Source organism: Podarcis filfolensis (assembly GCF_964270895.1).
Source record: "Podarcis filfolensis genome assembly, chromosome: Z".
In the NCBI taxonomy this organism is placed as follows: Eukaryota; Metazoa; Chordata; class Lepidosauria; order Squamata; family Lacertidae; genus Podarcis; species Podarcis filfolensis.
In genome coordinates this window covers 38371455-38399287 of record NC_139617.1, presented here as the reverse complement: position 1 = coordinate 38399287, position 27833 = coordinate 38371455, and the positions used below count along the sequence as shown (strand labels likewise).

The 27833-nt window shown below is 43.8% G+C and overlaps 1 protein-coding gene across 18 annotated transcripts in view; it reads left to right on the top strand.

The window, feature by feature from the left end:
• MAPKAP1 (MAPK associated protein 1) overlaps positions 1-27833 on the top strand; it is a 180867-nt gene that overhangs the window by 65521 nt on the left and 87513 nt on the right. For 10 of the 18 annotated variants that reach the window (XR_014543994.1, XR_014543995.1, XR_014543996.1 and 7 more), the window contains exons 5-7: positions 9852-10024; positions 13036-13212; positions 26124-26233. Coding sequence is in view for 8 of the 18 variants with exons in the window: in XM_083597002.1 (XP_083453128.1) it covers positions 9852-10024; positions 13036-13212; positions 26124-26233 (460 nt within the window). In the remaining 10 variants the exon portion in view is untranslated. Of the gene's footprint in view, positions 1-9851; positions 10025-13035; positions 13213-23780; positions 23823-26123; positions 26234-27833 lie in introns of all 18 variants that reach the window. The other 8 variants (XR_014543997.1, XR_014543998.1, XR_014543999.1 and 5 more) reach the window with 1 other exon arrangement.

Below are 27833 nucleotides of genomic sequence, written 5' to 3'. Positions count from 1 at the left end.
CAGAAATAGTACCTCAGGTTAAGAACTTTGCTTCAGGATGAGAACAGAAATCGCACGGAAGTGGCGCGGCGGCAGCGGGAGGCCCCATTAGCTAAAGTGGTACCTCAGGTTAAGAACAGTTTCAGGTTAAAACCCCAAAACCCAAATAGTTCCATTAAAATATAAAATCCCCCCTGGATGGCCCCCCACAAAGAGGACATGTCTGGGATTGTCGGGACGTATGACAGGCTTATAAATCTATTTCATTTCTGCCCAGCACTTTGCTGTGTACATGCAGGTCTTGCTTTCCAAACACAGTGCGTTCCCAGGAAATTGTTCATGGGGGGCATTCGCGTAATGAGCTGGTGATTTTCATTATTTCCTATGGAAACATTCCTAATCTGTGATTTGTCCAGTCTCTCCCCGCCTACCCTCCGCGCTTTCTGCCAGGAACTACTGCCAATCAGAAGCCTAACAAAGGCAAAACTGATTACCAATCTCCCCCGCCCGCCCGCCCGCCCCCCGCCGCCCACACTCCCTTCCTTCATGCTTTCTGATAAAAATGGCTGCCACCAACCAGCAAAACACCAAAAAGTTAGGAAGTGGGCAAACTCTGGCTGTTCTGAATTTGAATCAGCCATTTGGGTAGCAAAGTTTGGGTCTAATTCTTTGCATTCAAATAACTGAGATTTCAGATAACAAGCGTTCCAGTAGTGGGAGCTGCATGTACCTATGACAGAGCAAGACACTTTCAAAAAAATACTGGTGATTCTTCATGGTCTCTGTGAAGGCCCTCATATGTCTTCTGTACGACAGTTCCCATCCTAAGAGGGCTGTTGATTTCTTATGTCATTGGATATAACCCAATGTTAGTTCCAATCAGAGTAGACCTATTTAAGTCAGTGCTCATAGGTGACATAGGTTCATTAATTTCAGTGGGTCTACTCTGAGTAGAATCTAGTTGGATATTACCCTTTTTTCTTGTTGAGATGCTCTAGCTTGATAGGTGTAATGGAAAGCAGAATGGAGAATGAATACATTCTCCTGTGGATTTTCATTAGGAGTTAGCATTAAATCTCCTAAGAACTCCTTTTATTGTGTGGATGAAGTCTAAAACTGGTAACTCTTCTTTATAGGTCTTTAAAAAAAAAAGCCTGGTTTTATATTTAACACGTATTGATTTTATCCTATAAAATGATTGAATAGCCGTCCCCGAAACTGCTCTGTGAGGCCGACAGACCGGATCCAGTGTCTAAATTGTTTCCTGGCTGCTGTCGTCATTGTGGAATTTGGTGTTTTATAATTCTTCCTAATCCTAATGAAGGCAGTGGAAAGAGAACGCACAGTATTCTTGTTGCAGTCTTAACCATTCCCCTTTGTGGGGGCCTCAGTTGTGAAGCCGCTCAGGTGCTTGAAATAATCTGGTGAAACTTGAGGATATATACATCCCTGTGTACAGTAGTGTTGTGGCAAATACAGAAGTGTGGAGTCCTGTCATGATAGCCATGCCTTTTCAGATCCATACTCCTTCTAAAATGATATAATATTAGTAGTAGTAATAATAATGATGATGATAATACAGTGGTACCTCTGGTTGCGAACGGGATCCGTTCTGGAGGCCTGTTCACAACATGAAAAGAACACAACCCGCAGTGGCGCGTTTGCGCACGCGTGGGTTGCGATTCGCCGCTTCCAAGCATGTGCATGACGTCATTTTGCGCTTCTGCACATGCACGAGCGGCAAAACCCGGAAGTAACCCTTTCCGGTACTTCTGGGTTGCTGTGGGACGTAACCTGAAAGAACGTAACATAAGTAAACGTAACATGAGGTATGACTGTAATGTATGCATTGAACAGATCTCAGAGTCTTGCCTTTCAGCGAAATCTACTATTTTCTGTGCACATACATGAGCAAATGATTTGAAGTTATGCGACACTCCAGTATCTTCTTTCACTGTGTTTTATGCAAAGTTCCACTGTGTGTTACAAAACTTGCACACCATTCTCTTGAAAGTGAAGAACCTTGTATTTTCAGGGTTTCTAAGAGTTTAGTTTTGGAGCATATCGTGGCTAAAAAACTTCCCTTTCATGCTGATTGGGCAGCTCTAGTATGCTGGAGACAGGAACCCTGCTGCGGAAATAGTCACAGGTCATTGGCCCCTGTGACCCTGGAGAACTACAACACAACTGCCTCCATACCAGTAATGGGAGAGCTTCAGTTTTTCTCAGTGGGTGGTGGATCACATCTTTATACTCTTGCAAATTCACACACACACTGCATCAATGTTTCCCAGCTTATTCTTTTTGAAATAATTTTGATTAGGTTTTCAAGAAAAAGTAAATGCATAAGCAATTATATGTTCAATAAAATATGCTGATACAATTGCATAACATTGTTCATTTTTCTCAGCTTCTGATAAGCCAAGGCACACCTTTCCCCCCTTTTTCTCCCAGTTAAAAGTGACTGCACACTTTATTTATTTGTTACAGTTATTATTATTTTTTATAAAATATTTATTAAGATTTTTTAAAGTATTACAATAAAAATGAAAAAAATAACAAAAATACAAAATAAAAATAGTTAAAAACACACAGATTTTCCATTACTTATTTTCCTTTAGCTTGTTTCCCAGACCTCCTCGTACCTCCCTTTTTTGTATTCCACTTCAAATTGTTGGTTCAGCAAATCCTTACCATTAGATTTTTACCTATTTATAACCCTTTTTTTATATTCTCTTAAAGCATTACAGCTGGAAACCACTTAATTTCTATCCAACATCATTCTAACATTCATTAATTTTACAGTATTTCTGTAGATAGTCTTTGAATTTCTTCCAATCTTCTTCCACCGACTCTTCTCCCTGGTCTCGGATTCTGCCAGTCATTTCTGCCAATCCCATATAGTCCATCACCTTCGTCTGCCATTCTTCCAAAGTGGGTAGATCTTGTGTCTTCCAATACTTTGCAATGAGTATTCTTGCTGTTGTTGTAGTGTACATAAAAAAAGTTCTGTCCTTCTTTGGCACCAATTGGCCGACAATGCCCAGAAGAAAGGCCTCTGGTTTCTTCAGGAAGGTATATTTAAATACCTTTTTCATTTCATTATAGATCATTTCCCAGAAAGCCTTAATCCTTGGGCACGTCCACCAAAGGTGAAAGAATGTACCTTCAGTTTCTTTACATTTCCAACATTTATTATCGGGCAAATGATAGATTTTTGCAAGCTTGACTGGGGTCATGTACCACCTGTATATCATCTTCATAATATTCTCTCTTAAGGCATTACATGCCGTAAACTTCATACCTGTGGTCCATAACTGTTCCCAGTCAGCAAACATAATGTTATGTCCAACATCTTGTGCCCATTTAATCATAGCAGATTTCACCGTTTCATCCTGAGTATTCCATTTCAACAGCAAGTTATACATCTTTGACAAAATCTTAGTTTTGGGTTCTAACAGTTCTGTTTCTAATTTTGATTTTTCCACCTGGAAGCCAATTTTCTTGTCCAAATTATATGCCTCCATTATCTGATAATAATGAAGCCAATCTCACACTTTGTTTTTAAGTTTCTCAAAACTCTGCAATTTCAGTCTATCTCCCTCTTGTTCCAAAATTTCCCAATATTTCGGCCATTTGGCCTCCATATTGAGCTTTTTCTGGGCTTTTGCTTCCATTGGTGACAGCCACCTTGGGGTTTTATTTTCCAATAAGTCCTTATATCTTATCCAAACGTTAAACAATGCTTTCCTGACAATATGGTTTTTAAATACTTTATGCGCTTTGACCTTGTCATACCACAGATATGCATGCCATCCAAATACATCGTTAAAACCTTCTAAGTCCAAAATGTCTGTGTTTTCCAGAAGCAGCCATTCTTTCAACCAGCAAAAAGCTGCTGATTCATAGTAAAGTATAAAGTCTGGCAGGGCAAATCCACCCCTTTCCTTTGCATCAGTTAATATCTTAAATTTTATTCTGGGCTTCTTGCCCTGCCAGACAAATCTAGAAATATCTCTCTGCCACTTCTTGAAACAGTCCATCTTGTCCACAATTTGCAATGTTTGAAACAAAAACAGCATTCTAGGCAATACATTCATTTTTATCACAGCAATACGACCCAACAGTGAAAGCTTCAAGTTCGACCAAATTTCTAAGTCTTTTTTCACTTCCGTCCAACATTTTTCATAATTATCTTTAAATAAGTTCCCATTTTTGGCTGTCATATTAATCCCCAGATATTTCACTTTCTTAACGACAGTCAAGCCTGTCTCATTCTGAAACCTCTCTCTTTCAATCGGTGTTAAATTTTTCTCTAAAACCTTAGTTTTCAACTTGTTCAGTTTAAATCCTGCCACTTGACCAAATTCTTGAATTAGTTCTAAAACCCTTTTAGTACTAGATTCTGGCTCCTGTAACGTCAATACTAAGTCATCTGCAAATGCTCTCAGTTTGTACTGTTTGGCTCCAACCTGTATACCTTTAACCAACCGGTCCCTTCTAATCATATTCAGCAGAACCTCCAGGACCGATATAGCTTCCTTTCCCCCTTTTTTTTGCAGGTAAATACAACTCAAACCTTCCCCCCTCCTCTCCTGCAATCCGGAGGGGAGACTGCTTTCCTGATGTTAAGATTTAAGTCTTTTTCCAAACGTCTTTCCAAGTTTCCGCTTTACAGTCTCTTTGCTTTGATCTGTTTACAAGAAAGGAAGGCAGACTTCCTGTTTATACCTTCCCGCTTCGGTGTCGAATTAACTTGTTCTTTCTCCTTTTAAATCCAATTTAATCCTACTCACGGGTAGTTGCTTTCAAAGTCCAATTGTCCCAGGAAAAAGTCAGCGCTCTCCGATAACGGCTGTGTGGCTTCACTCCGCGGAAGAAGCAGTCGACTCTCAGCACCGCGCCGCTCACCCCGTCCCGCTCCGGAACCCTTAAAAGGGTCCCTTTGCAAATTGGGGGGGCGCAAATGGTGCCCGCCGAGTCCCCACGTTCACAGGCTTCCCCCACCTGTGATTTTTAAAGGGCCCCCGCTTTGCCGCAGCGGTAAGACCCGATCCCGCGGAGCTGGTCCCTCTGAGACTCAGAGGGAATCCGCCATTAACGATGGCGCTGACCCGGAAATCAATTTATTTATTACATTTATATCCTGTCTTTCACCCATCCTGGAATTCACAGCGGTGAATGTGGGGACTCCTTTGCCAGAGGAGATCCACTTGGTGTCATCCTACGTGATCCTCACCTCCTGAAGGCTTGCTTGCTCTTATAGCAGGCTTTTAAAGTTTATCTGGCTGGTGGATTTTTCTCTGCTCTATTATGTCTGCCTCATTTGTTTTTATTGTAATTTGTATTTTAACTGTAGGGAAGAGGAGTGTTTTTAATGTTGTTTTATTCTGTGAGACGCTGTTGAATTTCTTCAGATGGAAAGGCAGAAGATAAATTACCTAAGATAAATATTGGGTTCCTAGGTGGTCTCCCATCCAGACACACAGACCAGATCTAGACCTGCTGAATTTCAGCTCATCATGATCACAGCAATGCTACTTTGTTCTGATGCACGCAGTTCCTTCCCCATTTTATCCTCACAGCAACCCTGGTAGGTAGGATTGGCTGAGAGATGGAGTGTAATAGCTGAGTGGGAATGTTTGGTCCTAGTCAGACACTCTCACCACTACATCATACTAGTGCCATGGGCTGGCTGAGTCAGGACGATACAGATGGAGGGTTTGCCAAGGACCCAGGGGAGGACTAGCAGATATGTGTGTCTTTGCTGGGACTTGGGCAGCCTGATAGTGAGGATCCTGGTGGGAGGGGTCCCTCAATCTGCTCTCATGAGAACGTAAGAGGACCGTACCAGATCAGGCAACCAGCCCATCCAGCCCAGTATCCTGTTCTCGCAGGGGCCAGCCTGTGGGAAACCAGCAAGCAGGATTCAAGCACAAGAGCTCTTTCCCCTCCTGTGGTTTCCAGCAAATTGTATTCAGAAGCATTGCTGCCTCTGACTTTTGAGGCAGAGCATAGCTATCTCTGCAACAACAGGCATTTACAGTGCCTGTTGTGCAACCCACCCTGGCACCATCATACGCTGGGAACAGCCCAGCCTTTCCATAGGGGAATGTTCTTGTTAGAATTCCTGCTCCATGATTGCAGTCATGGGATTGTTGTCTTTCACATGACGGTGTATGTTTTGACTCCGCAGAGTGGGAAGTGACGGCGACAGGATGTTTGTGTTACTGTGTTCCGTGAAGTGGGACTATTGCCCTTTGTTCATTCTCTTTGCTGTCTGATGCTAGAGAGAGAGGGAGCCATGTTTCAGTGCTCCATATGTGTTTATATGTAAATAAAGTAGATTAGCCAAAATGCTGAGTTGCTGAGGTCTGTTACGCAAGCTGCAAAGACTCTGCGGATCCCTAAGTGTGCCGATGTCTGTTGGCATCGGTCGCTGTGATGTTCAGGCTGAAGAAAGGTTTTGAAGCTCCCGAATGATCGACCAGGAGGGAGAGAACATGCCAGTCAGGCATGTGTCTCTGCCAGGGTCCTACTCGAGAGTAGGGGGCTCCTGACAGTTCTCCCAGGCCTGGATGCCTCTCACCTACGTCTAGTAGGTGCCAAAGCAGAAGGGAAAGAGGCTTTTGCCTACTAGGCATAGTGAGAGATTGCGGAACTAAGTGGTGCCCACCCCATTCCTATATATAGGGTTGTGTTGGATCAGCATCCAAAGCTTGGGGAGTTAACAGCACCTGCCTTTGTTGCAGCTGTATTTAGGATTAATTATGTGTGTTGCCTGAAGTGCCTTAAGCCAGCAATTTGCATATGTACAGCAGCAAAATCTAAACATTGAAGCTTTTGGAAAGAATCCTCCTTTCCGCCTTCGTTCATCAGTAACTGGGAGCCAGGACTGCTGACTCCTCTCATGGTGGGAGTCCTTCTGACACATGAGCATGCACAAACTCTCCACACACTCTTTTATTTGTTACTTCCATTCATTGCAGATCTGCAATGGCAATACTGTGTGCATTAAAATAAAAATTAAAACAAAAATTTGTGGGATTTTCAGCCATGACCCTCAGGCACCGTTTGTCACTCCTATGTGTATATAATGTGTCAATTCTCATTATATAATGTAATGTGCCTGATAACTTACTTTATATAGGCTGCGTCCGGTGTCAAGATGAAATAATTCAAGATGAAATAATTTTTTGACAAATTAACTGTGCCACAGGTGACAGGTCAGGACAATGTTACTTTTATTGTCCCTTTTACGCCTACTGGATTTATTGGCAGGTTTGAAGGAAACGCCAAATAGTGGGCACCCGTGTACTAAATGGATTTCCCATCTGGCTTCTTACCAAACCTATTAATAAAGTTTGCCAGTACTTGACTCATGAGAGGGACAGTGTCGTGTAGTGGTTAGAGTGCTGACCTAAGACCTGGAGGACCAGAGTTTCAGATCCTTAAGTCAACCATGAAGCTCACTGGATCACCTTAGGCTGATCACTGTTTGTTAGCCTAGCCCACCTTGCAGGAAGTTGGTAAGCAGTTAAGAGACCCTTGGATTGGCTGGGCTGAAGGATAAATCCAATGCTGGCTTCTCTTTCTGCTCCAGCTCCTTGGCTTCAGGACAGTTGGTTTGGAGACGATGCAGTAAGCCTAACAAGAGCCTATGTCCTTCATTCCAGAACCCCTACCAATTCAGTGCTGCTGCCCACAGCCCAGCCCTGACAGTGGCTAAGGCCCATAGTCACCACCCTCTGTTCTCTCCCTGGCAATATTTTTTTTTTAGAAAGGTAAATGTATGTGCTTAGCACTGCAAATCCTTTGGTGTATATGCACATCAGCAATTCAGCAGCCCCAGCACTGTCTTCGTCATCTTTCCATAGAAAAGATTAACGATGATAAAGCAGCGAAGGCCCAATTTTCAACTTGAGCCTTCCAACATTAGAATGATATAAATAAGAATCATAAATCCGTTGTTCCCGGTTACAGTATTCCCTTGGCATCCTGGATAGAGCAAGGGATGGGTTCCTGGCTTTTGCAGGGGAGGGTGCAGGGGCAGCGGGGCTGGAGAGAAAGAGATTCACTGTCTGTTGATGACATGTTAATTCATGCAACTTCTTTGTCGGCAGGAAACGAAGGAATGCACTTTCTGCACTTTCAAACATTAATCACTTGCCGCTTCTTTCCTTGTCTTCTGCTCCCCCTTGTCAGAATTTGTATAATGCAAGCTCCTTGGAGGCAGTGACCTAGCTTTTTAATTTATTCATATATTTTGCGATGTAGAATTTCTGTGAAGCACACTGTGCTTATGGAAACTGTTAATGATAAATTTATTTATTTAACTAGAGACTAGAGCGAGGGTCCTGCCACAGTAAAAAAAACTGCTTGGTTAAGCTAAAACAGATGAGGGACCCTTGGGCTTCCAGATGTTGTTGAACTACAACTCCCATCAACCCTACCAAGCATGGTCAAATGGCATGGGATGGTAGAAGTTGTTGTTCAGCAACATCTGGAGGGCCAAATATTTCTCATACCTGCTTCTGCCTGGACCTCAATCTGCCTGGACCTGCAGACATGCTGCTGAGAGTAGTGCAGGGGTTAGGACCCTGGGCGGGCAGGCTGCATTGATAACATCTGCTGACCCAGCTTAAAGTGCCCCAGCAGCACTCTAAAGCCAGCCAGCCTTCGGTGGGCCACCACCGAAGGGGCGACACCAAAGGGGGTCATCCCTTTGGGGGTGGAGCGAGCATGTAGACCAGCCCCACTTGAGGTAAGATTATTGCTTTAATGAGGGTGGGCTTTAAACTTGGGTGTTTTAAATTCAGGGGTGGTGGTGTTTTACTTGAAAAAATATGCCTGGGAGGAGAGGACTGGGAAAACAGGAGTGGGAAGCAATTGCATTCGTTCATAGCAACAGGAGGTATGGTGTGGGAGGTGGGGCAGGCCAGGTAGGGGGCACGCAGCACAGGCAGCTGGCGACTGTGCTGTGTGGCGGCCCCTCCTCTGACCTGGGGAATTGTGGTTGTCCTATCAGCCAGTTACCTACCTCTCTGGAATTATTCTGTGGAAGTGGCAAGTTGTATGTGGATATCTACATGGTATACAGTGGTACCTTGGGTTAAGAACTGAATTCGTTCTGGAGGTCCATTCTTAACCTGAAACTGTTCTCAACCTGAGGTACCACTTTAGCTAATGGGGCCTCCCACTGCTGCTGCCGCACCGCCGCCACGCGATTTCTGTTCTTATCCTGAAGCAAAGTTTTTAACCCGAGGTACTATTTATGGGTTAGTGGAGTCTGTAACCTGAAGCGTCTGTAACCTGAAGCGTCTGTAACTCGAGGTACCACTGTATATGGGAAGGTCTGTAGCACAGTGGTTGAGCACCTGCTTTGCATGCAGAAGGTCCCCAGATTCTATCTCCAGCATCTCCAAGTGGGGCTGAAAGGGAATTCTGTCTGAAACACTGGATAGCCATTGCTAGTCAGTGTAGCCATTTCTGAGCTAAATGGACCAATGGTCTGACTTGGTATAAGACAGCTTCCTATGTCTGTATGTTCCCGTATTCCTATTGCATAAAAGGAAAAGCAGAATAAATTATGCGAAACAAGTGAAATGACTCAGGTATGCATAATTCATGCACATTGCAGGGTCCATCTTTCACTGCAGAATTGGGATTGCAGAATCTAGGTTGCAGAATTGTGGTCTTTTTCAAGCACAAGGTAACCATGAGACAACCATACATGTCAGTCACCCACCCTGAGCTGGAAAGCAACCTTTTCTATTTTGTCTAGTCACTCCTTGCCAAATCATGTCTATCTGTCAGTCTCTCCTCCCCCCCCCCTCTCTTTATATGTATAATGAAATCTCTTCTCCTGACAGGGCCATATTGGCACCACTGCAACCAAAATCATTGATGTCTACCTCCCGCTGCACACAAACCAGGACAAACTGCAGCCCATGACTGTGGTGACCATCGCCAATGCCAAGGTGCATGACTTGATTGGGCTCATCTGCTGGCAGTACACGAGTGAAGGACGGGAACCCAAACTCAAGTAGGCCCTTTCTTTTTCTGCTTTCTTCTCCATCCCTTCCCCCTCATCCTTCTCTCTCTCTTTCTCCCCCCCCCCCCCCCGCAGCCACTTTTGCATAATGAAATGGATTTCCACATCAATATTTTTTTTTTTTTTTACAGATAAATCTTGCTGGAACACCTCCACATTTATCAATATTTCCTTCCAAGCTATGCATACATCTATATCTATTTCTCTTTCAATTAAATTACTGGGTTCCATGTAATGACAAGCATATGAAGCCAGTGTTGTATAAATGAATCATCATTTTGAGATGCTCTCCCTTTTTGGGTGTCTTGTTTGTTTGTTTTTAAAAAAGATAAATCATATCTACTTCAGTGTCACCGACACTGCTTACATATTCATGTCCAATGGGCTTTTTAACCACTCTTTCACGACTGTGGGTCAAATAAAGCTGTGCTTCCCAAACTTCTAACATAACTGAGGAGCGCTGCTTCTTATTGTGCATGAAAAGTTGCCCACAATCAAAAGACATGGGAAGTGCACAAAGGGGATAGGGAGTGTCCTAGACTTGCAGCAGGAACAGACAGAGGTTGCACAGGAAGTGCCTAAGCCTGATTGCTTGGGAGTCCCAGTTCAAGATGTGAACACACCCCAGCTCTATACATATCTGCTTCCATCATTAGGCAGGATTGTTAGCCGTTCTGAGCCTGGCTTCGGCTGGGGAGGGCAGGATATAAATAAAAATTATTATTATTATTATTATTATTATTATTATTATATTGAAAGATATTTTTAAAAATATTATAAAAGTGACTTGATTGACTTGCTACAATGGGAGCAGCGGTGCCTGGCCCTGTATTAAAGGTTTATTTCCCTTAAACTCTGTGTTTAGAGTGCGTTTCTTCTCCAGGATTCAACCTTCTTCACAATCCTGAAATTCCATTGCATAATAAAAGCCAACTTTTGTGAGCAGTTGATGAGTTCTGCAGTTGCTATTACTTTTTGATTCCAGTGTGGGGGTTTTTTGTACCACTGTCCTCTTGAACTGCATGTAAACTGTTACAAAAAGTAATAGCAAGTCCTTCAAATGCCCCTGCAACAAAACCGTAATGTTTACAACAGGCCAACAGAGTGGGATTACTTCCTCGTTAGCCATCAGTTTATCCAACGTGCAGGTTACATTAACTTTAATGTGTCATTATTACTTGTTTGATATAATAAATACTTTAGCCATGACAGTGTGCGGATGGATCACCCGTAGTAAGCACTCTTGGGTGAGCTGAGTTGCAACCCAAGGTATGCAGATTAATTGGGAAAATTGCAAATCAGGTAGTCGGTGAAATAATTCACTGTCGCATCCAATCAATAAACTTTGTAAATCAACTCATTTAATTCCACACACACAAAAATGATCTATATAGATCAAGCGACCAATTAAACAATTAGCATGCGCTTTGCTATTAATTAATTTAAGCACCAGTCAAGCAATTAAAACTTCCAAATTCACCCAGCTGAGTTTAGAATCCCTCCTGCCAGACGCTAAACATTTAGGCAGATCTTCCATGCCATGCTGGAATGAAACAGAATACTGGTAAAGTGGCGACAGAGAACCAGTGGATTGATCAGAAAAGAGTTTTTTTTAAAAATAAAAATAAAAAGAGTAATTAAAAAGTAATAGTGGGTTGTAGCCAATGCTAGTCCCGTTCAGAGTAGACCACTGAAAATAATAGACATGACTAACTTAAATCCATTTATTCCAGTGGGTCTACTCTGAGTAGTTGGAAACAACCTAGTTGTCTTGAGAGATAATGGATTGTGCCTCTGGGGCTGAAGTCAAAGTGTTGGAGAATCACAGCTCTGTTGTGGCTGCAGAGACCAGTAACTCATAACTGCTGCCTCCTGCATTGTTTTTGCTTTGTTAGCAGCACTGAAGTGACCTCTACAGGGTGCAAGCTTGGGCAGTGTGCATGAAGGTCCTAGGTTCCCGAGATAACAAGACCCCCCTCCCAGCATCGCTGGCATGGTCAAAGGAAAGCAGAGCAATACATTTGGCACCAGCTGGGCTACAGAAATTGCTGGAAGGAGGCGTATAAGACAGCATCCAACTGCCTTAGGGACTCCATTCTGTATTTATGTAGGGTTTATTTCTTTGCCCTTTCTTCTCCTGAAGATGTCCCGCAAGGCAGCGGGTAAGTCAACCCATTAGGTTTTTTTTATTTATATGCCTCTTAATACCAATATAGGCTTCTAAGCTGCTTTATAAGTATAAAAACCAATGACACAATTATTAAAATACACATACCTATAATTAAAATATGCAATAAAACAATCCTGTTAAAACAGTAAAGCAATTAGAACAGGAGACTCTGGTTGAAAGATCAAGGGAATGCCTCTGTAAACAAGGTGTGTCTTCAAAAGCCAGCAGGATGCCAGTGCTGATGGAGCCTCTAGTATTTCAGCAGGGAATGCATTTAACAGTGCATACAGTTTGACATTATCTTGTGTTGGATCATTTCGGAAAATTTGAAGTATTGCCCATTTCCAATAAGCATATTATCCATTTGTCTCCCCTTCTCTGACCCTTGCGGTATGAGTATTATTTTTTAATCATTTAAATCACATTCTGTGAAGTTCTTTATGTGAAGTACCTTGAACACTCTACATTGTATCAGTACTCCTTATGACAATCCTGTAGTGTAGGTCAGCATCATTACCACCATAAATAGTGAATTTGTGGCAGAGGTGAAATTTGAACCAGGAAGTTCCTAATGCCACGAGAAGCAGTGATGCCATTAGTTCAGGGGTCTGTAAAAGGTGGAGAGGTCCATCCATGGCTATTAACCATAATGGCTAAATAAAACATCCAATCACTCTGTACACTTGAAAGTACCTTTGAGGAAAAAATTGCTGAGCATTACTGAGTGCAAACCGCTGCCTTCTTCCTTGCTAAACTTTTTTTTTATAGTGGAAAGCAATATACAAATTTATTAAACCTCCACCTGAGACACTCTTCCTTTCATTTGCTGCAGTGAAAATGTCAGCGCTTACTGCCTCCACATTGCTGAGGACGATGGTGAGGTTGACACAGACTTCCCACCCTTGGATTGCAATGAGCCCATCCACAAGTTCGGCTTCAGCACACTGGCACTGGTAGAGAAATACTCCTCACCGGGCTTGGCAGCCAAGCAGTCCCTCTTCGTCCGGATGTGAGTTTGCACAACAGCTTCCCCCTTCCTTCTCTATCCCTCTTTCTTTATTTCCTTAACAATCTTGGTGCATGGGACACTTCCAGACAGTCACTGTTTTCAGGGGGGATTCAGTCCTACGCTGACTGGCAAACTGAGATGGTGTTACTATGGTTGGTTGGCAGAACTCGCACAACAAGTCTGCTTTCCCAAAAGAGCTGACTTTTTTGCACTAAAGAATAGTGATGGCAAAGGCACTAGGAAGCATGGGACAACACTCTGATGCGGCAGCACCTAAGCTCCCCACAAACAGATTGGGATAAATCCTCATTAAATAGTCAGTTGTCAACTAATCTCCCAGCAAACAGATCAGGATAAATACTCAATACTCAACAGGTTGCTCAGGGGAAACAGCCATAGTCTTCCTCAAGACCACCAGGATGCTGCTTTCCATATTTCAGGGTTAATTTACTATTAACTTCTTTCCTACCTTCGGGGCAGCATACATTGTCAGAGGCACCGTGTCACCATTGTAAGAGGCAGTATGCCTCTGAATATCAGTTGCTGGGAATCACAGGTAGGCAGAGTGCTATTGTGCTCTTATGAGCTTCCCACACGTCTGGTTGGCCACTGTGAGAACAGAATGCTGGACTAGATGGGCCTGATCAGCAGCCTCATCTTAAGTTCTTGTGTACTCTCTTTCTCTACTTACCAAAAATAATGCTCTAATATTTTTGTTGTTGTTTTTTTAAAGCCATGTAACCTGCTCATAAGTTCACACACCAGCTTCCATTTCAGAATCTGATTCTAAATGGGCTTGCTTTGAAGGACAAAAGCATGCCATGGCATCCGATTCAAAGACAGCACTGATGGGGGTTTAAATCTCATAGGACTGATCATTTGCTCAAGTGCTGGAAAACCCAACAGCGTGGATTTAAATGTATTCCAAATTCCATCCATATGCTCATTGCTTGTTCACTGGCTCTTTTTGTCCTCATTGCATATATACATACATATATGTAGATTCCATGCATATGTGTGTGTTTGTATGCAGAATTGTACTTTCCATTTTGTTTCAGCTGCACACATTTTCACTGTCCTGAAGAGTTTCTGGCCCTAAGGACAGAACAAACGTCATCCGCATAACTCAGTGCTTGCAAATCTGACTCTGTTTCTCCCTTGGCAGGGACTGTGTCTGGGGAGAAGTTGAGGCTTTCCATGTGTCTGTCTTGAAATGACAGAAGTAACTAAGGGGCGGTGGGGGGGAGGATGGATGGCTTTGGTCTGCCAGCCGTGTGTGTGTGTGTTTTTAAGTGCGTAAGGTTCTGATAGATCCAGAGATTGAAAACTTGGCCCAGTGGCATTTTCAACAGGCCTAAGAGATTTGCAGTTCAGCAGAAGGCAGACTTGAATGTACATTGGGGCCTAAGCTGCTTAGGCCTTTATAGGCAAAAAGACAACAACAACCTCATGACCAAACACTAGAAAACTGATATAATAAAGCTACTTTTACTGTTGGAGGCAGGAATGCTTCTGAATACCAGTTGCTGGAAGCAACAGAAGGGGAGAGGGCTCTTATGCTCAGGTCCTGCTTGCGGATTTCCCATAGGTATCTGGTTGGCTGCTGAGAACGGGATGCTGAGCTGGATGGGCCTTTGGCCTGATCCAGCAGGCTCTTAGGTTCTTAAGCAGTTGCTCATTCTGTGCCATCTGAAGCATCCATGTCAGCAAACGAGTTAGGGCCATCGAGGCCTCTGGTTGCCGATTACTGCTGCTTCTGATGTCTGAAGCCTGTCCGTGCATTGTGCTGAATTTGTTCTTGAATACAACATGGTCAGCCAAGCTAACAATGACAGAGCCCCGCTTGGTGGTTGCCAGTTCTGGCATGGCATGCTTTGGCAAGAAGCACTTTGCCGAACTTTGTTCTCTTGAAAAGTCCTGCCAAGGCAAACCAGCAGCCACCAGAGTTTGTTTAGAAATACCTGGTGGCAGAGGTTGGAACGTCCGTTTGATATTTCAAGGCAAGAATGAATGTCTTTGTGGTTATGGAGAGTAGTAAATAATTGAGTTTGATTAGGGAGAGGCACCTCATTATCCCCCCCACCTGTGCCCAGCTGGTAGGGGAGGGTCGAAATGAAGCCATTAGCTGTCTCTCTTACTGGCATCTCAAAGCGCTCAAATACATCTGTGTCTTATTTTCTTTTCTGGCACAATCAGTCGAGCGAGCTAAGCAGGCATGACCGAATTTGGCAAGTTCCAAGGACTCTGGCAAAGTTACACAAGGAGAAGACGGAAGGGCAGCCATCCTGGCTTTGAATGCGGCCATTAGTCTAGTGAGCTGATGGCTTTTGGAAGACAATCGGCCGGGACAAAAAGGAGTTTTGTCTGTCCAATGTCAAGCGCTAAGCTCCCCCGGCAAGCTGCTCTCATCAAGTGGGATTTTTCAAGCCAAGTCTTAACTGAGCATACACCGCCACATAAGCATATCTGGTAAACTGGGATGTGGGTGTTTAGAAGGGGCTGCTCTACTCCTCTTCCATGGTCCTGGAAAGCCAGGGTGGTGTAACAGGTAGAACACTGGCAAGAGTTAGGCAAAAGAGACCTGGTTTCAAATCCTGGTTGCAGTCATGAGGATGACTTTGGGACAGCCCTTGACTCTCAGCTTCACCTGCCAGACTACAGCTCAGTGATAAAGCAGCTGCATTGCATGCAGAAGGCCCCAGGCTCATTCCCTGGTGTCTTCAGGTAGGGCTGCGGAAACCGTGGAGAGCCACTGCCTGCCACTGTAGACATCCCAAAGCTGGATGGACCAGTAGTCTGATTCAGTATAAGGCAGCTTCTTATGTCCCTTCTAAAACCAATGAAGCTTTTCCAAGTTCTGTATCTCTGCCTGATCTTGGTAAAAGACTGGATGTGAGCTAATAAACTGAAGCTGAATCCAGACAAGGCAGGGGTGCTCCTGGTCAGTCACAAGGCAGATCAGGGAATAGAGGTTCAATCTATTTTGGATGGGGTTGCACTCCCATTGAATCGTAGAATTGTAGACTTGGAAGGGACCCAAAGAATCATCAAGTCAATCCCCTCTTAGTTCAGGAATCACAGCTAAAGAATCTCTGACAGATGGCCATCCAACCTCTGTTTAGAAACATCTGCTTAGGTTTGCAGTTTGGGTGTGGTTCTGAATCCAGCCCAGAAACTGGAGGCCCATGTTTTAGCAGCAACCAGGAGTACTCCTCAGAGTATACAATATTATTATAATTATACTATGATAATAATTAGGGGTGCATTGCAATGATCAATCCAGATCTTTATGTGTCACCCTTTTAGCTGGCTATATTATTTTCTGTGCACATATATGGGCAAACGATATGTAGTGCTCAAATATCCCCCCCCCCGAGTGGCTTAAGTTGTATTTTTCTTGCTCACTGTTCTTCTGAAACTGAAGTACCTTGCATTTTCAGTATTCCCAAATGCTTAGCTTTGGTGTATACAGAACTCTTCCTCCTCAGTATTATTCCCGCACATCTTCTCCAGAGTGACCCTAGGAACCAATAGCCTCACTGGCTGACTCACCTATCTTCACTCTGATTGGCTGAAATCAAAGGGTAGGAAGACTACTTCTCAGTGGCTCTCCTTTCATGCAGATCAGGTGGGTGTAGAATGCTGGAGACAGGGGCCTGCTGCAGAAGCAGTAATGGGTCTGCAACCCAGGATCACTACACCTCTGCCAGGAAGTTAGTTGACTGAAATAGTAACTGGGGGGGGGGAGGCAGTGATTAAACAATTCACCCCTCTTCCCAGGGAATTTTGGGAATTGTAGCTCTCTGAGGGCAATAGGGGCTTTCTAGCAACCCCCAGTACACTTAAGAAGCTACAGTTCCCAGGATCCTTTGGGGGAAGCCATGGCTGTTTAAAGTGGTATGATACTTCTTTGAATGCATAGTGCAGACACAGGGCCTTGGTTGGCCTTTCCCTATCCAATACTGTCTCCACCAGCAGCAGGCCCATGGTGAATGCAGCAATCATGAAAAAGTTTCCCCACTGCCTTAGAGACGATAGGCGAAGAATCAGCCTCTTGTCTCCCACTCCCCTCTTCCCCCCTTTCTTCTTTTCCCTTCAAGCATTAATGGATTTGCCCAAGCCAGGCCTAAGGGTGAGCTGGTGTGCATTTTTCCTCCTGAGGTGTGGACGTTCTCCTCGCTTCTCTCTCTCTCTCTCTCTCTCCCCTGCTTCTCTCCCCCCCCCCTTCCTTCCCCATTTTCCCTCTCCTGAACCTTGCCACCCTGGCTCCGGCGTCGAGGCTGTAAAGGAAGATGGAAAGCCAAGTTACCTCAGAATGATCACTATCATTAACATTCACGGGGGGTTCACTCATCATTCCTGACTGCACAGACATGGCAGCCGCTATGAAGCGTCCACAGGTGTAGCGCGATGATACATATTACATTGTGCCACAATGGATTTATGTATTCTGTAACAAAAGAAAAGTGTAATGAAAAAATACAGAAGGTAATCCTTTATTCCTCCACCACGCAATTTATCAGTAATGCCGGCGGATGATAAGTGCCAGGGATTTTCCTTTGCTTGATTTAACCTTGTCACCCAGGTATGTTTTCGTAAAATGATTGGGAGGGAAGAGGGTTAGAAGGAAGCCAGCTGTAGGGGGTTTTCTTCCCTTGGTCTAATTTCTTTTTTTAAAAAAAAATAATAAACAAACAACAAGAAAAATAGAGATGGCATGGATTTTTAATGGGTGAGGCAATACTCAATCCACATTACATTTGAGACTGAGACCTCTCTTCTTCCATCCCATCCCACCCCAGCCAATCCCTCTCTCATAATACTGTAGCTCAGGGTAAAATGATTGGCCGAAAGTTTGGGATTGACATGAGGAAGGGAAATTTTGCACACTGCAGGTAACCTGTGGAACTCACTTTCACAAGGCGCAGCAACAGTTACTGGGTTAGAGGGGGCAGAAAACCACAAGCAAAATGATCATAGGGATACAAAGGTTGCAGCATTTGCGTTTGTTTGTTTTTTAGTTTAGAGAAAAGGTGATTTAAGAGGTGACATGATAGAAGGTTATAAAATTATGCATGGCGTACAGAAAGTGGGTAGAGAAGAGTTTCTCCCTGTCTCTAAACTCTAGAACTTGCGGACATCCAGTGAAACTGACAGTTTTGGAAAATTCAGGACATATAAGAAAAAGGTACTTCTTAACCTAGTGCAGAGTTAAACTATGGAACTCGCCACCAGCCTAGATGGCTTTAAAAGAGGATTGAAAAAATTCGTGGAGGATAAGGCTACTAGCTACAATGGTACAAGCCTCCATAATCTGAGGCAGTAATGTTTCTGAATCCTAGTTGCTGGAAACCAGAGGAGGAGAGGGTGCTCTTGTGCTCTGGTCTGGCTTGTGAGCTTGCCTTCAGGGCATCCAGTTGGCAACTGTGAGAACAGGACAATGAAGTAATTGGTCTTTGGCCTGATCCTAGTCAGTATTCTCTATTCTGACCAACTCTATACTGACAGTCTCTATACAGACTGACTCTGGGGATTTAGTCGGCAGCCTTTCCCAGCCCTTCCTGGAGAAACCAGGAATTGAACATGGAACATTCTGCATGCAAAGCAGGTGCTCTACTGCTAAAGTGTAGCTTCCTGTGCTTGGCATTATAGCTATGCTGCACTTTGACTTCCGCTAGTGGTGGAAGCAGTAGGCTTCTGTAGCAGAAGGCCCATCACCAAGTCACAATAAGAGAGGCAAGATGTTTCTAAGGTATAGGGAGCTGCAGAGAATGGTTCAAATATCATGCTTTGTACTAGACCAAGTTGGCTACCCTTGACAGAGACAGGAACTTCTGTTGGTTGCGTGATCTCAAGATGGTGGTTGGGGCAAAAGAAGGTGAAAGAGAGAAGGTGCCGTTTTAAAGAGTTAGGGTTTTTTTCCCCCCAACAACAAGATAATACTGTATTGTGCAACATCTAGGAAGAGATAAAGAATCCCAGTTATAACGGGAAAATGGAAAGGGGTGTAAACAAGCAAAAGAGGTAAGGATTAATGGCACAATGAGGAAAACCTGAACCAGAAGGGTAGAGAAAAAGAGAGATCTGAGTGTAGAGAGCACACCAGGAAGACAGGAAGGAGGCAGTGCCAATATTCCATGTACGCCTGAAAAGGCAAGGACTGTGGTTTCTGCCCAGGACATCTTCGGGAATCACTGCAGGCACTGGATGTCCTGGTGCTGGGTCTCCCCCCCCCCTTTCCGACAACACCTCCCTCTCTTGCTGCTCCCTGGCCCTTCCAAAGCTTGTCATCCCTCAGCTCTTGGAAGAGCGACATCATGGCCCTGTCTGGCCAGGCTCCAGAACAAACATCCCGGCGTTTACAATTTCAGGCTGCACGTTATATTCTGCAGCCGTTGCCAGGGCCTCACTTACTCAAATAGTTCCACTAAATATAGTCAAATGCAGGGCTTTCTCCTCTCCTCTCCTCCACCAACCCCCAGCTCCTTGGCCTGTGCTTCCCTCCCCGCTTTTTTGTCTTTCTTATTTTACTTTGATCAGTAAAATAAACTTTTAAAGATTGGTTCTGGGATGGGCTCCAGGTTCTGAGGTAAAGGATGGCTGGGGTTCAGCCATGATTCAGTAACGGAGTGCTCAGAGCAATTAACTTGACAGCTTTCAGGCCATGTTGCTCACAGAGCACAGGCAGGCTCGAGTTAAGGCAGGCTTTAGCAGGGGACTGTTGTGTTTTTACTCTTGGAAATGGGGCTCTGTCTTTTTTTGCAGGGAGTGTTCAGGGAAGGTGCCTCTCTGCACAGAAGCCCACAGGTAGGAACTGAGGGCAGCAGCATTCTGCCCTCTCATGCTTTCCAGCAACTGTCATTCAGATACATCCTGCTTCTGGCAGTGGCTGCTAGCCATTGATAGCTATTCCCTGTGCCTCCTCGTAGAGCTGCCCCCCACTCACTTCCCTGGTAGCTCAGAGACTCTTCATTTAGGGCCAGTTCAGAGGATCCAAGTTGTAACTCTTTTTCTGGACTGTACCACTTTCTGGCTATTTATGAGGAGTGAGGAGGAATGCATGTAGAGTGCATGTAGAGGTGAGGAACTAGCATGTCAGGAAGAAGGCTGAGCTAAATAAACCCTTCTCACTGACCTGCTAGGTGTGTTTGTTTGTTTAGATGGTCCAATATTCAAATACAAAATTCCCCCATTACCAAAATCTTGGAAGTGGTTCAGTACAGTGAAAAGCTTTGCTGCTTGCTTTTCTTGTGTAGAATCTGTTGCTGTGATGTCGCAGATACAGGCTTAGACAGCTTTAAGAGAGAGAAAAGCCCCACCCGCACTTTACTTTTAAAGCAGTGCCATACCACTTTAAATGGTCATGGCTTCTTCACTTAAAGAAAGCTGGGAACTGTAGTTGGTTACAGGTATTGAGAACTGTTATGAAACCCTTATTCCCCTACAAAAAGCTACAATTTCCAGAGTTCTTTAACAATCAAACTTAGAGGACTCTGGGAATTGTAGTGCTGTGTGGGGAACCATGACCTCCTAACAATTCTCAACACCCTTAACTACAGCTCCCAGAATTCTTTGGGGCAAGTTATGGCTGTTTAAAGCGGTATGATGCTGCTTTATATATTGCGGATAGGGCTCTACACACATCCATGGAAGAGGTCTGTTGATGACTATTAGTTAGAATGGCTGTATGGAGCTTCCTAGTTCAGATTAGTGTCCTATAAGAACTCTCTCAGCCTAAGGACCACATTCCCTTTTGGGCAACCTTCTGGGGACCAAATATCTGTGAGTGGTGGGGCCAGCAGACCAAAGCGGGTCAAGTAACGAAAGTAAATCTTAACCTTTGTACGGTAGACTAGTTCTACACACTCTTCTCTGTCCTCCCTCCAGACAAGCAAGAGGCTTTATTGGAGTTGAAAGATGCATTCCAGCCAGGCAAAAACATTCATTTGCCTTTCCTGGCTCTTACAAGTAGAATGCTGAAGCAGGTGTGCCTTTAGTCTGATCCAGCAGGGCTCTCTCCTTATGTGCGCAGATGTTAAAAACGCAACAAACGTGCTAAAAATAGGTACAGATATTAAAATGTTTTGTGCAAAAGTTAACATTTGCTGGACCTTTGGTCTGATTCCTCAGGGTTCTTCTTGTGCTCTTTATGATGGTATAAATTTCTCCTGGCTCTTCAGGAACTACATAAGAATGTAAGAAGTGCAGGCTAGATCAAGCCAGTGGTCCATCTAGCGCAGAATCCTGTTCTCACAGTGGCCAAGCAGATGCCCCAGTGTTGGAAGCCCACAAGCAAGACCTGAGCACAGTACTAATTCTCCCCTTCTGCAGGTTCTAACGCCTGGTATTTGATAGCCTTCTCCTCTGGGAATTTGTGTAATCCTCTTTGAAAGCCATTAGGTTGGTGGCCATCATTGCCTCCTGTGGATGCTTAAAAAACAAGGGGTGGTGCTTAAAGAACAACACCCTGGCCACGTCTGCCTATTTTTCATTTTAACTCTCCCCTTCTTACGCCTTTTCACCTTGGCTTTCCTTCCACATTTCAACTCATTTTCTTAATGTTTACTTTGGATTTTGGCTGAGCATTGCAATAAGTACCACAATGTGTTCTGCAGGCAGAGTTCTCAGACTTTGCCGGTGTAAGCTGACTTAAATGTCAGAGAAAGATTTGGCCTGTTCAGTATGTATCCAAAGTAAAAAAGCATCAAAGTTTATTAAATTGGGGTGGGTGGGTGTGCAGTGGAGTGAAGCCACCAGACGCATGGAAGGTTTTTTGGGGGAGTATCCTAAGGGGTCTTCCGAGCGGCCATCATGAATGAGTAGAAAACAGCCAAAAGTCTTTTGCATTTAAATACTTTGTGGCTTTGAATTACAAATTTAATTGATTAAATAAGTTTACAAGTACAATCCTGTGTCTTTTTACTGGAAATAAGGTCTGCTTTGCTCAGTGGAACTGACTCCCATGTAAATGTGCATAGGATTGAGACTTAATAACATTTAAATAGGCATTTTATCCAAATCCTCCCCCCTCCTCCTCATTTATTTATAAAAATATTTATATACCACCAAATCCTAAAAATATATCAAAGCGGATCGCAGCATTAAAAAAAATAAAAGCCATGCAATAAAAGTGTGAAAAAGTTAAAAACAATTCAAAAAGGTTAAAAAGAAGCTTCAATAAACCATTGTGGAAGGATGAACTTCTAATTGCCTACATAGGCACTTCTTGTTCTTCAGCTTGAAGTCCCCAAGTGATTGTTAAGCATTAGAACAACTTTGGATTCATTAGACCAAAAATAAAGAGAAATAAAAAGTGAGAGCGGGTTTATATATTACTCCCTTCTGGGGCTGGTCGGAGTAGAACCCAGAATGCCTCAGCTGGGTGCAGAGCTGCCCCATGAGGGAAGTCACCAGGACTACCGGTTGGAGAGTCTCACTGGGCAGTGAAGACCTGTGAGCTAGTGGAGTGGCTTGGCCCATCCAGCCTGTCTTCTCAACAGGAAGGGCTTGAGTTCAGGCTGGAACTTTGCCTAGACAGCTCTTGCCTTTCCTGGCTCTGGCGTGTTCTAACCCTGACTCCTGATGCTGCCTGCATATAACTCAGCCCCAACAGCATTTCAAAGATCCAGTGAAGGTTGTTTTCCAGAATTGATGTAAGAACACAGGGGAATGCCTTGGAACGCAGGGTAATAACAGGTGAGACAATTGATCCATCTAATTCAATACTGTCTTCACTGACTGGCAGCAGCTCTCCAGGGTATCAGTCAATAAGCCTTTCCCAACCCTGCCTCTGGATTTCAGGGAACATACCTTGGACCTTTTACATGCAGAGCATCTTCTGTACCACTGAGCTACAGCATTTCCTGTAAAAAAGAAGTAATATTCTAGTCCTGATAAAGGGCTGATTTAAATAAGAACACAGGAAGCTGTCTTAAACTAAGTCAGACCATGGGCCTATCTAGCTCAGTATTGTCTATATTGACTAGCAATGGCTTTTCAGGGTTTCAGACAAAGGACTCTTTCCTAGCCGTACCTGGAGATGCCAGGAACTGCACCTGGGACCTTTTGCATGCTGAATTATATAACTGAATTATATCTGTACAACAATAATCTACTCATTGAGGAATCCTCAAGATATACTCCTAAAATATTCCAGATTTTCCCAAAACCGGTTTTAAAGTCATTAATAAATATTTTTTTAAAAAATAAAAGGAGTATGTCTTTGGACCGTGTTCTCTATTATTGTTGGATCAGAACTGTGCACTTACTTTTCTTCCTGTCACGTAAGGTGTTGGGCACTGGTGAAATGTCTAGAGCTAATTCCAAATAATAAGAAATTTATTATTTCTGTCCTGCTTATCTACTGATGATCTTAGAAGGTCTAATAGGGTAGTTGTTTATTTTTTTTTAAAAAAATTGCAATACAAATAAGCAATTACCCTGTTTTTAAAAAGAAAAAGCCACGCACTATAAAATAAATGGCAGAAATTAGCAAGAATAAGCCTCTGAAAGTTGCTTCTGGGACAGTCTTGTACATCTTGCCAGAATGATCTCATTTTTCTCTGCAGAGCTTCTGGGTCGAAAGCTGCACCTGGATTCCCCAGCGACAGGTACTGGGGACAAACTCCAGATGTGTTGGCATAATCTGTTGCAGCAAAAACAACAGCATTGTGGGGTACCTTAAAGACAAATATTTTTATCGCCTCCTGAGCTTTTGTGGGATTGGAGTCTTTGTTGGGTGCACAAAGCAGTCTAAAATAGATTTTGTTAAAGGTGTATTCTATACCCAAGTTGTGTAGAGATGGATAGATTCAATCCATGTTTGGGTAATTAACAAAAGAATTGAGTGGGTGCCTAGATTAAAAATGTGGGGCTTTGCATACTCTCTAGTGGGAGAAAGCCCCCAGCAGAGTTTAAAACACTATCAAAGTTAAGCAGCAGTATAGCATGGAATGTATGCCATTAAACCCTTTTGCATAACCCATGTAATCTACTTTAAAGCTCTTGCCCCACCCCCACTCCTCTAGCATTGAACAGTTCACACACACTTAAGTAAGTTTAAAAGCTTTACTTACTGAATCCAAAGGACTGATTCATGTACTGTTCCATTCAACGGCAAGGAGAACACAGGTTGATTACTTGTGCATGCAAAATACACAATATAGTTTTAGACCTGTGGCCTGAACTTGGAGCAAGTTCAGACACATCCATCCTGGTCAGTTACATGGTTGGCAGGGAAAGTGAGAAAAGGAACTAGAATAAGCTTTACTTCCTCACTCATGGAGGTGAGAGGGCGTGACCTAGCTAAGTCTAGGAACAGAACTCTTTGGTCCCTACATTTGACTGCAATTTCCCACAGTTTGGGCTCCATCATGGGAGCGTGATCCTATCGGAGCCCCTTAAGGAGGCCTCACCTGCTGCAACACCGTCATGCCATCATCCCTGGCATCAGGGGCCCCGGGAAATCCAGCTTTTCCCAGGGTACCTAGGTATGGGTGTCAGGAGCCCTGGGAACCACATTTCTTAGAGTCTTTGTCGTAAAAGCCATTGCCATAGCAGGGAGGGAAGTCTCCCAACAGGATCTCCTTCTGTCACATCCAGAGAAGTAAATAAGAAGGTGGGTGGATGGAGGTATTCTGCAGATTAGACTACAGTCAAAGCCAAAGGACTCATGCTTACCTCAGTTTGATGATGAAAATTAACATACCAACGAAGTGCATAGTCAGTCAATTTGCAACTTAAGTGCATTTAGCTTGTGCAATCCCACCCAACATTACACTCACCTTGTGAGAGTGTTCAGAGGTGCTGGGAGAATGTTTTGACTATATGCGATTTTGGCCTTATGCTCTATCCCCAGAACATAACCTCTACATAAATTGAGATTTGGCTGCAAGTCCAAACATGGGCATTGCAGACTTCAACGACACCCCCTAATTAGCTGTGTCCTGCTCCCATCTGGGGGCACACAGATAATTTCAGGATTTTGTCTCAATAAATATTTCTCACTTGCAGCCATGGGGCATCATATTTGTGGCAACTCAGCATTGAAGCAATATTTCTCAGTCCATGCTGAATTGAAATGCAATTGGATCACGTTTTCTAATTGCATTGCAACTCAAGAAGTGCTGCGTTCTTCATTTGAGCTCTGTGTGCACCCATTGACCCTTCTATTTAGAGCCCAGCTAGGGGCTACTTTTAAAGACCTCCTAGAATTTGGATCTGGTGTGAAATCAGACCCCTCATCAGCTTCAGGGAACTCTGTGAAACCTCTGCTCTAAGAGCTGCATTGTTTGCTGGTCCAATTGAAGGTGTTGATCTACATGGTTTTGTCTTGCCTTCAGTATATTGTTCTTCCTCTCCTCCACTGGCCTTAAAATGCTGGATAACAGTCCTAAGACTTTTCCTGATGCAAGCTGCCCTCTGGTGACTATTTTGCAATAACATGTGACACAGATACAGATCCTTTATTATGTGATCATAGACCCAAACAAAATAAAACTAACAACCATTCAAGTGAGTTATCTTAACATACAGAATACATTAAAGTGGGTTGTAATGCATAAATGATATAAAATAAGATATACTACATAGTACCTTAAAATAAGGAAATTAAGAATGAGTTATAAATAAATAACGTAACATAACCGGATTAAAGATTGTAATACATGAGAACAGCAGTGGGACAGGATGTTTTAATTGGAGGATATTTCCTTTTCAGTTTTTTTGCAGCCAGAAAGAGAAATCTAGCCAGGGTCTCTGTTAATAGTTTGTTCAAATCTGCCAAAAGGTAGGCCAGATAATATTACATGTGGGTGAGGGTTTGTGTGTGTTTATGTTTGTGTGTGTGTGTGTGTGTGTGTGTGTACACATAAGTGCATGCGTGTCACACTCTCCATTTCTGTGTCTTGCAGAAATGCTGCACATGGATTCTCACTTATCCAGGTGGACAGCATGAAGGTCACCATGAAGGACATCTTGCAAAAGGCTTTGAAGCGGAGAAAAGGATCCCAGCGAGGCTCAGGTGGGGCTCTCATTATGCTCATTTTGGAAGTAGGTTGGTTTGTTGCTGGCATCTTTAATACCTTTTCCTTAGAAGCCTACTTCCTGCTTTCCTTTGTGGAAAAGTTCTAACTTGCTTTTCCCAACGAGTGCAACAAAGGTAACAAAGGCATTTTAGACTCTATTCCCAGCTGTTTTTGTTGTACACAGGTCAGAAGATCCTCCGCCATATTTCACAGTGGGAAATGCCAACTGCGATGAGAGGAGGGTGACGGCCCAATATATCCATAGCAAAGCCCCGGTTCCTGGTCTTGTGATTATTATCACCCACTTTGTAGTAAACGGCCTTGTCGGAGTAAAGACCGCAGGCCAGCATTCTCTGACTGCAACAAGCTGGGAATGTGAACGAGCCTTCACTTCTCACGGTTTATGTACACTTTTTTAAATTAGTGTCAGAGAAAGATATGAATTGAAACTGTAAATCTATAGATATGTCTCTGCCCAATGCAGTAGTACTTAATAACAGAGAAATAGGTGCATTCCAGTGCTGTCAAATATGCCATTGTCTTTCCAAATGGCGTGTACACCAAATCTCATGAAAATCGTTTGCAAGCGTGTTGCATTAATATCACTGGACCTGAAGGCTGGCTGAAGTGCTGCTTTTCTCCTCTTTAAAGTGGGAGTATCCAGCAGCTCAGTACTCACTTGACACTAAACCATGGTTTGGTACTATGTGGATGAGCTTCAGCGAGGCCCAAGTGAAGTGCCTAACTCACCCCCTTGCCCTCCCCTCCAAGTTTATTCCTGGTTTCAAAGAACCTCAGCCTATGACAAGTCCTGTGTTAAATGAGAAGAGCCTGCTCGATCAGGCCAGTGGCTGCAGCCTGTTTTCATAGAGGAGTTGCTCCATCCCTTGTGTCGTGGACTGGCTGGATGCAGAGGAGTGGGGGGAAGGCACCAGGTGGGGAACCCCCAAGGGAACCTCCAGGGGAAGAAGGCTCAGAGACAGGGGAGTAGTGTTGGGATGATTATGCATGTTCAGAGGGAGAAGAGGGAGAGGCTTGGGAGGAGGTAGTGGTGGAAGAGGCAACAGGGTTTAGTGAGCAGGAAGAAGCTGGGGCAGATAGTCCAGAATTTTGAGCATTTAGTTAGACTTAAGTGTTTGTGCATGTTTCATGTTTCTTAAAGATGCACGTAGGGGCTGGAGCCTACCACTCATTCTGAATAAAGGGGTTTACAGTCACTTGTCTTCAGGTGTTCTCATAAGCAATGCTAGGAACCATCTTTTATTTCTGACTTTCGTAAATTGAACAAACGTGCCATGCGAATCAAAGCACCTGGGTTTTTACATATCGCTCTTCCATTTTTCACATTGATTTGCCACCCCTCAGATGCAATGCACTGGGAAGTGAAGGCTGTGATCCTTTGTGCACCTACTTGGGGAAGGAGCCGTAGCTCAGTGGTAGAACATCAGCCTTGCATGCAGCTGGTTCCAAGTTCAACCCCCAGCATCTCCAAACCAGGCTGAGAATGTCAGCTGCCCCAAAGCTTGGACAGCCACTGCCAGTCAGTTTAGACAATAGTAAGCTAAATGGACCAATGGTATGACTCCGGATAAAGCA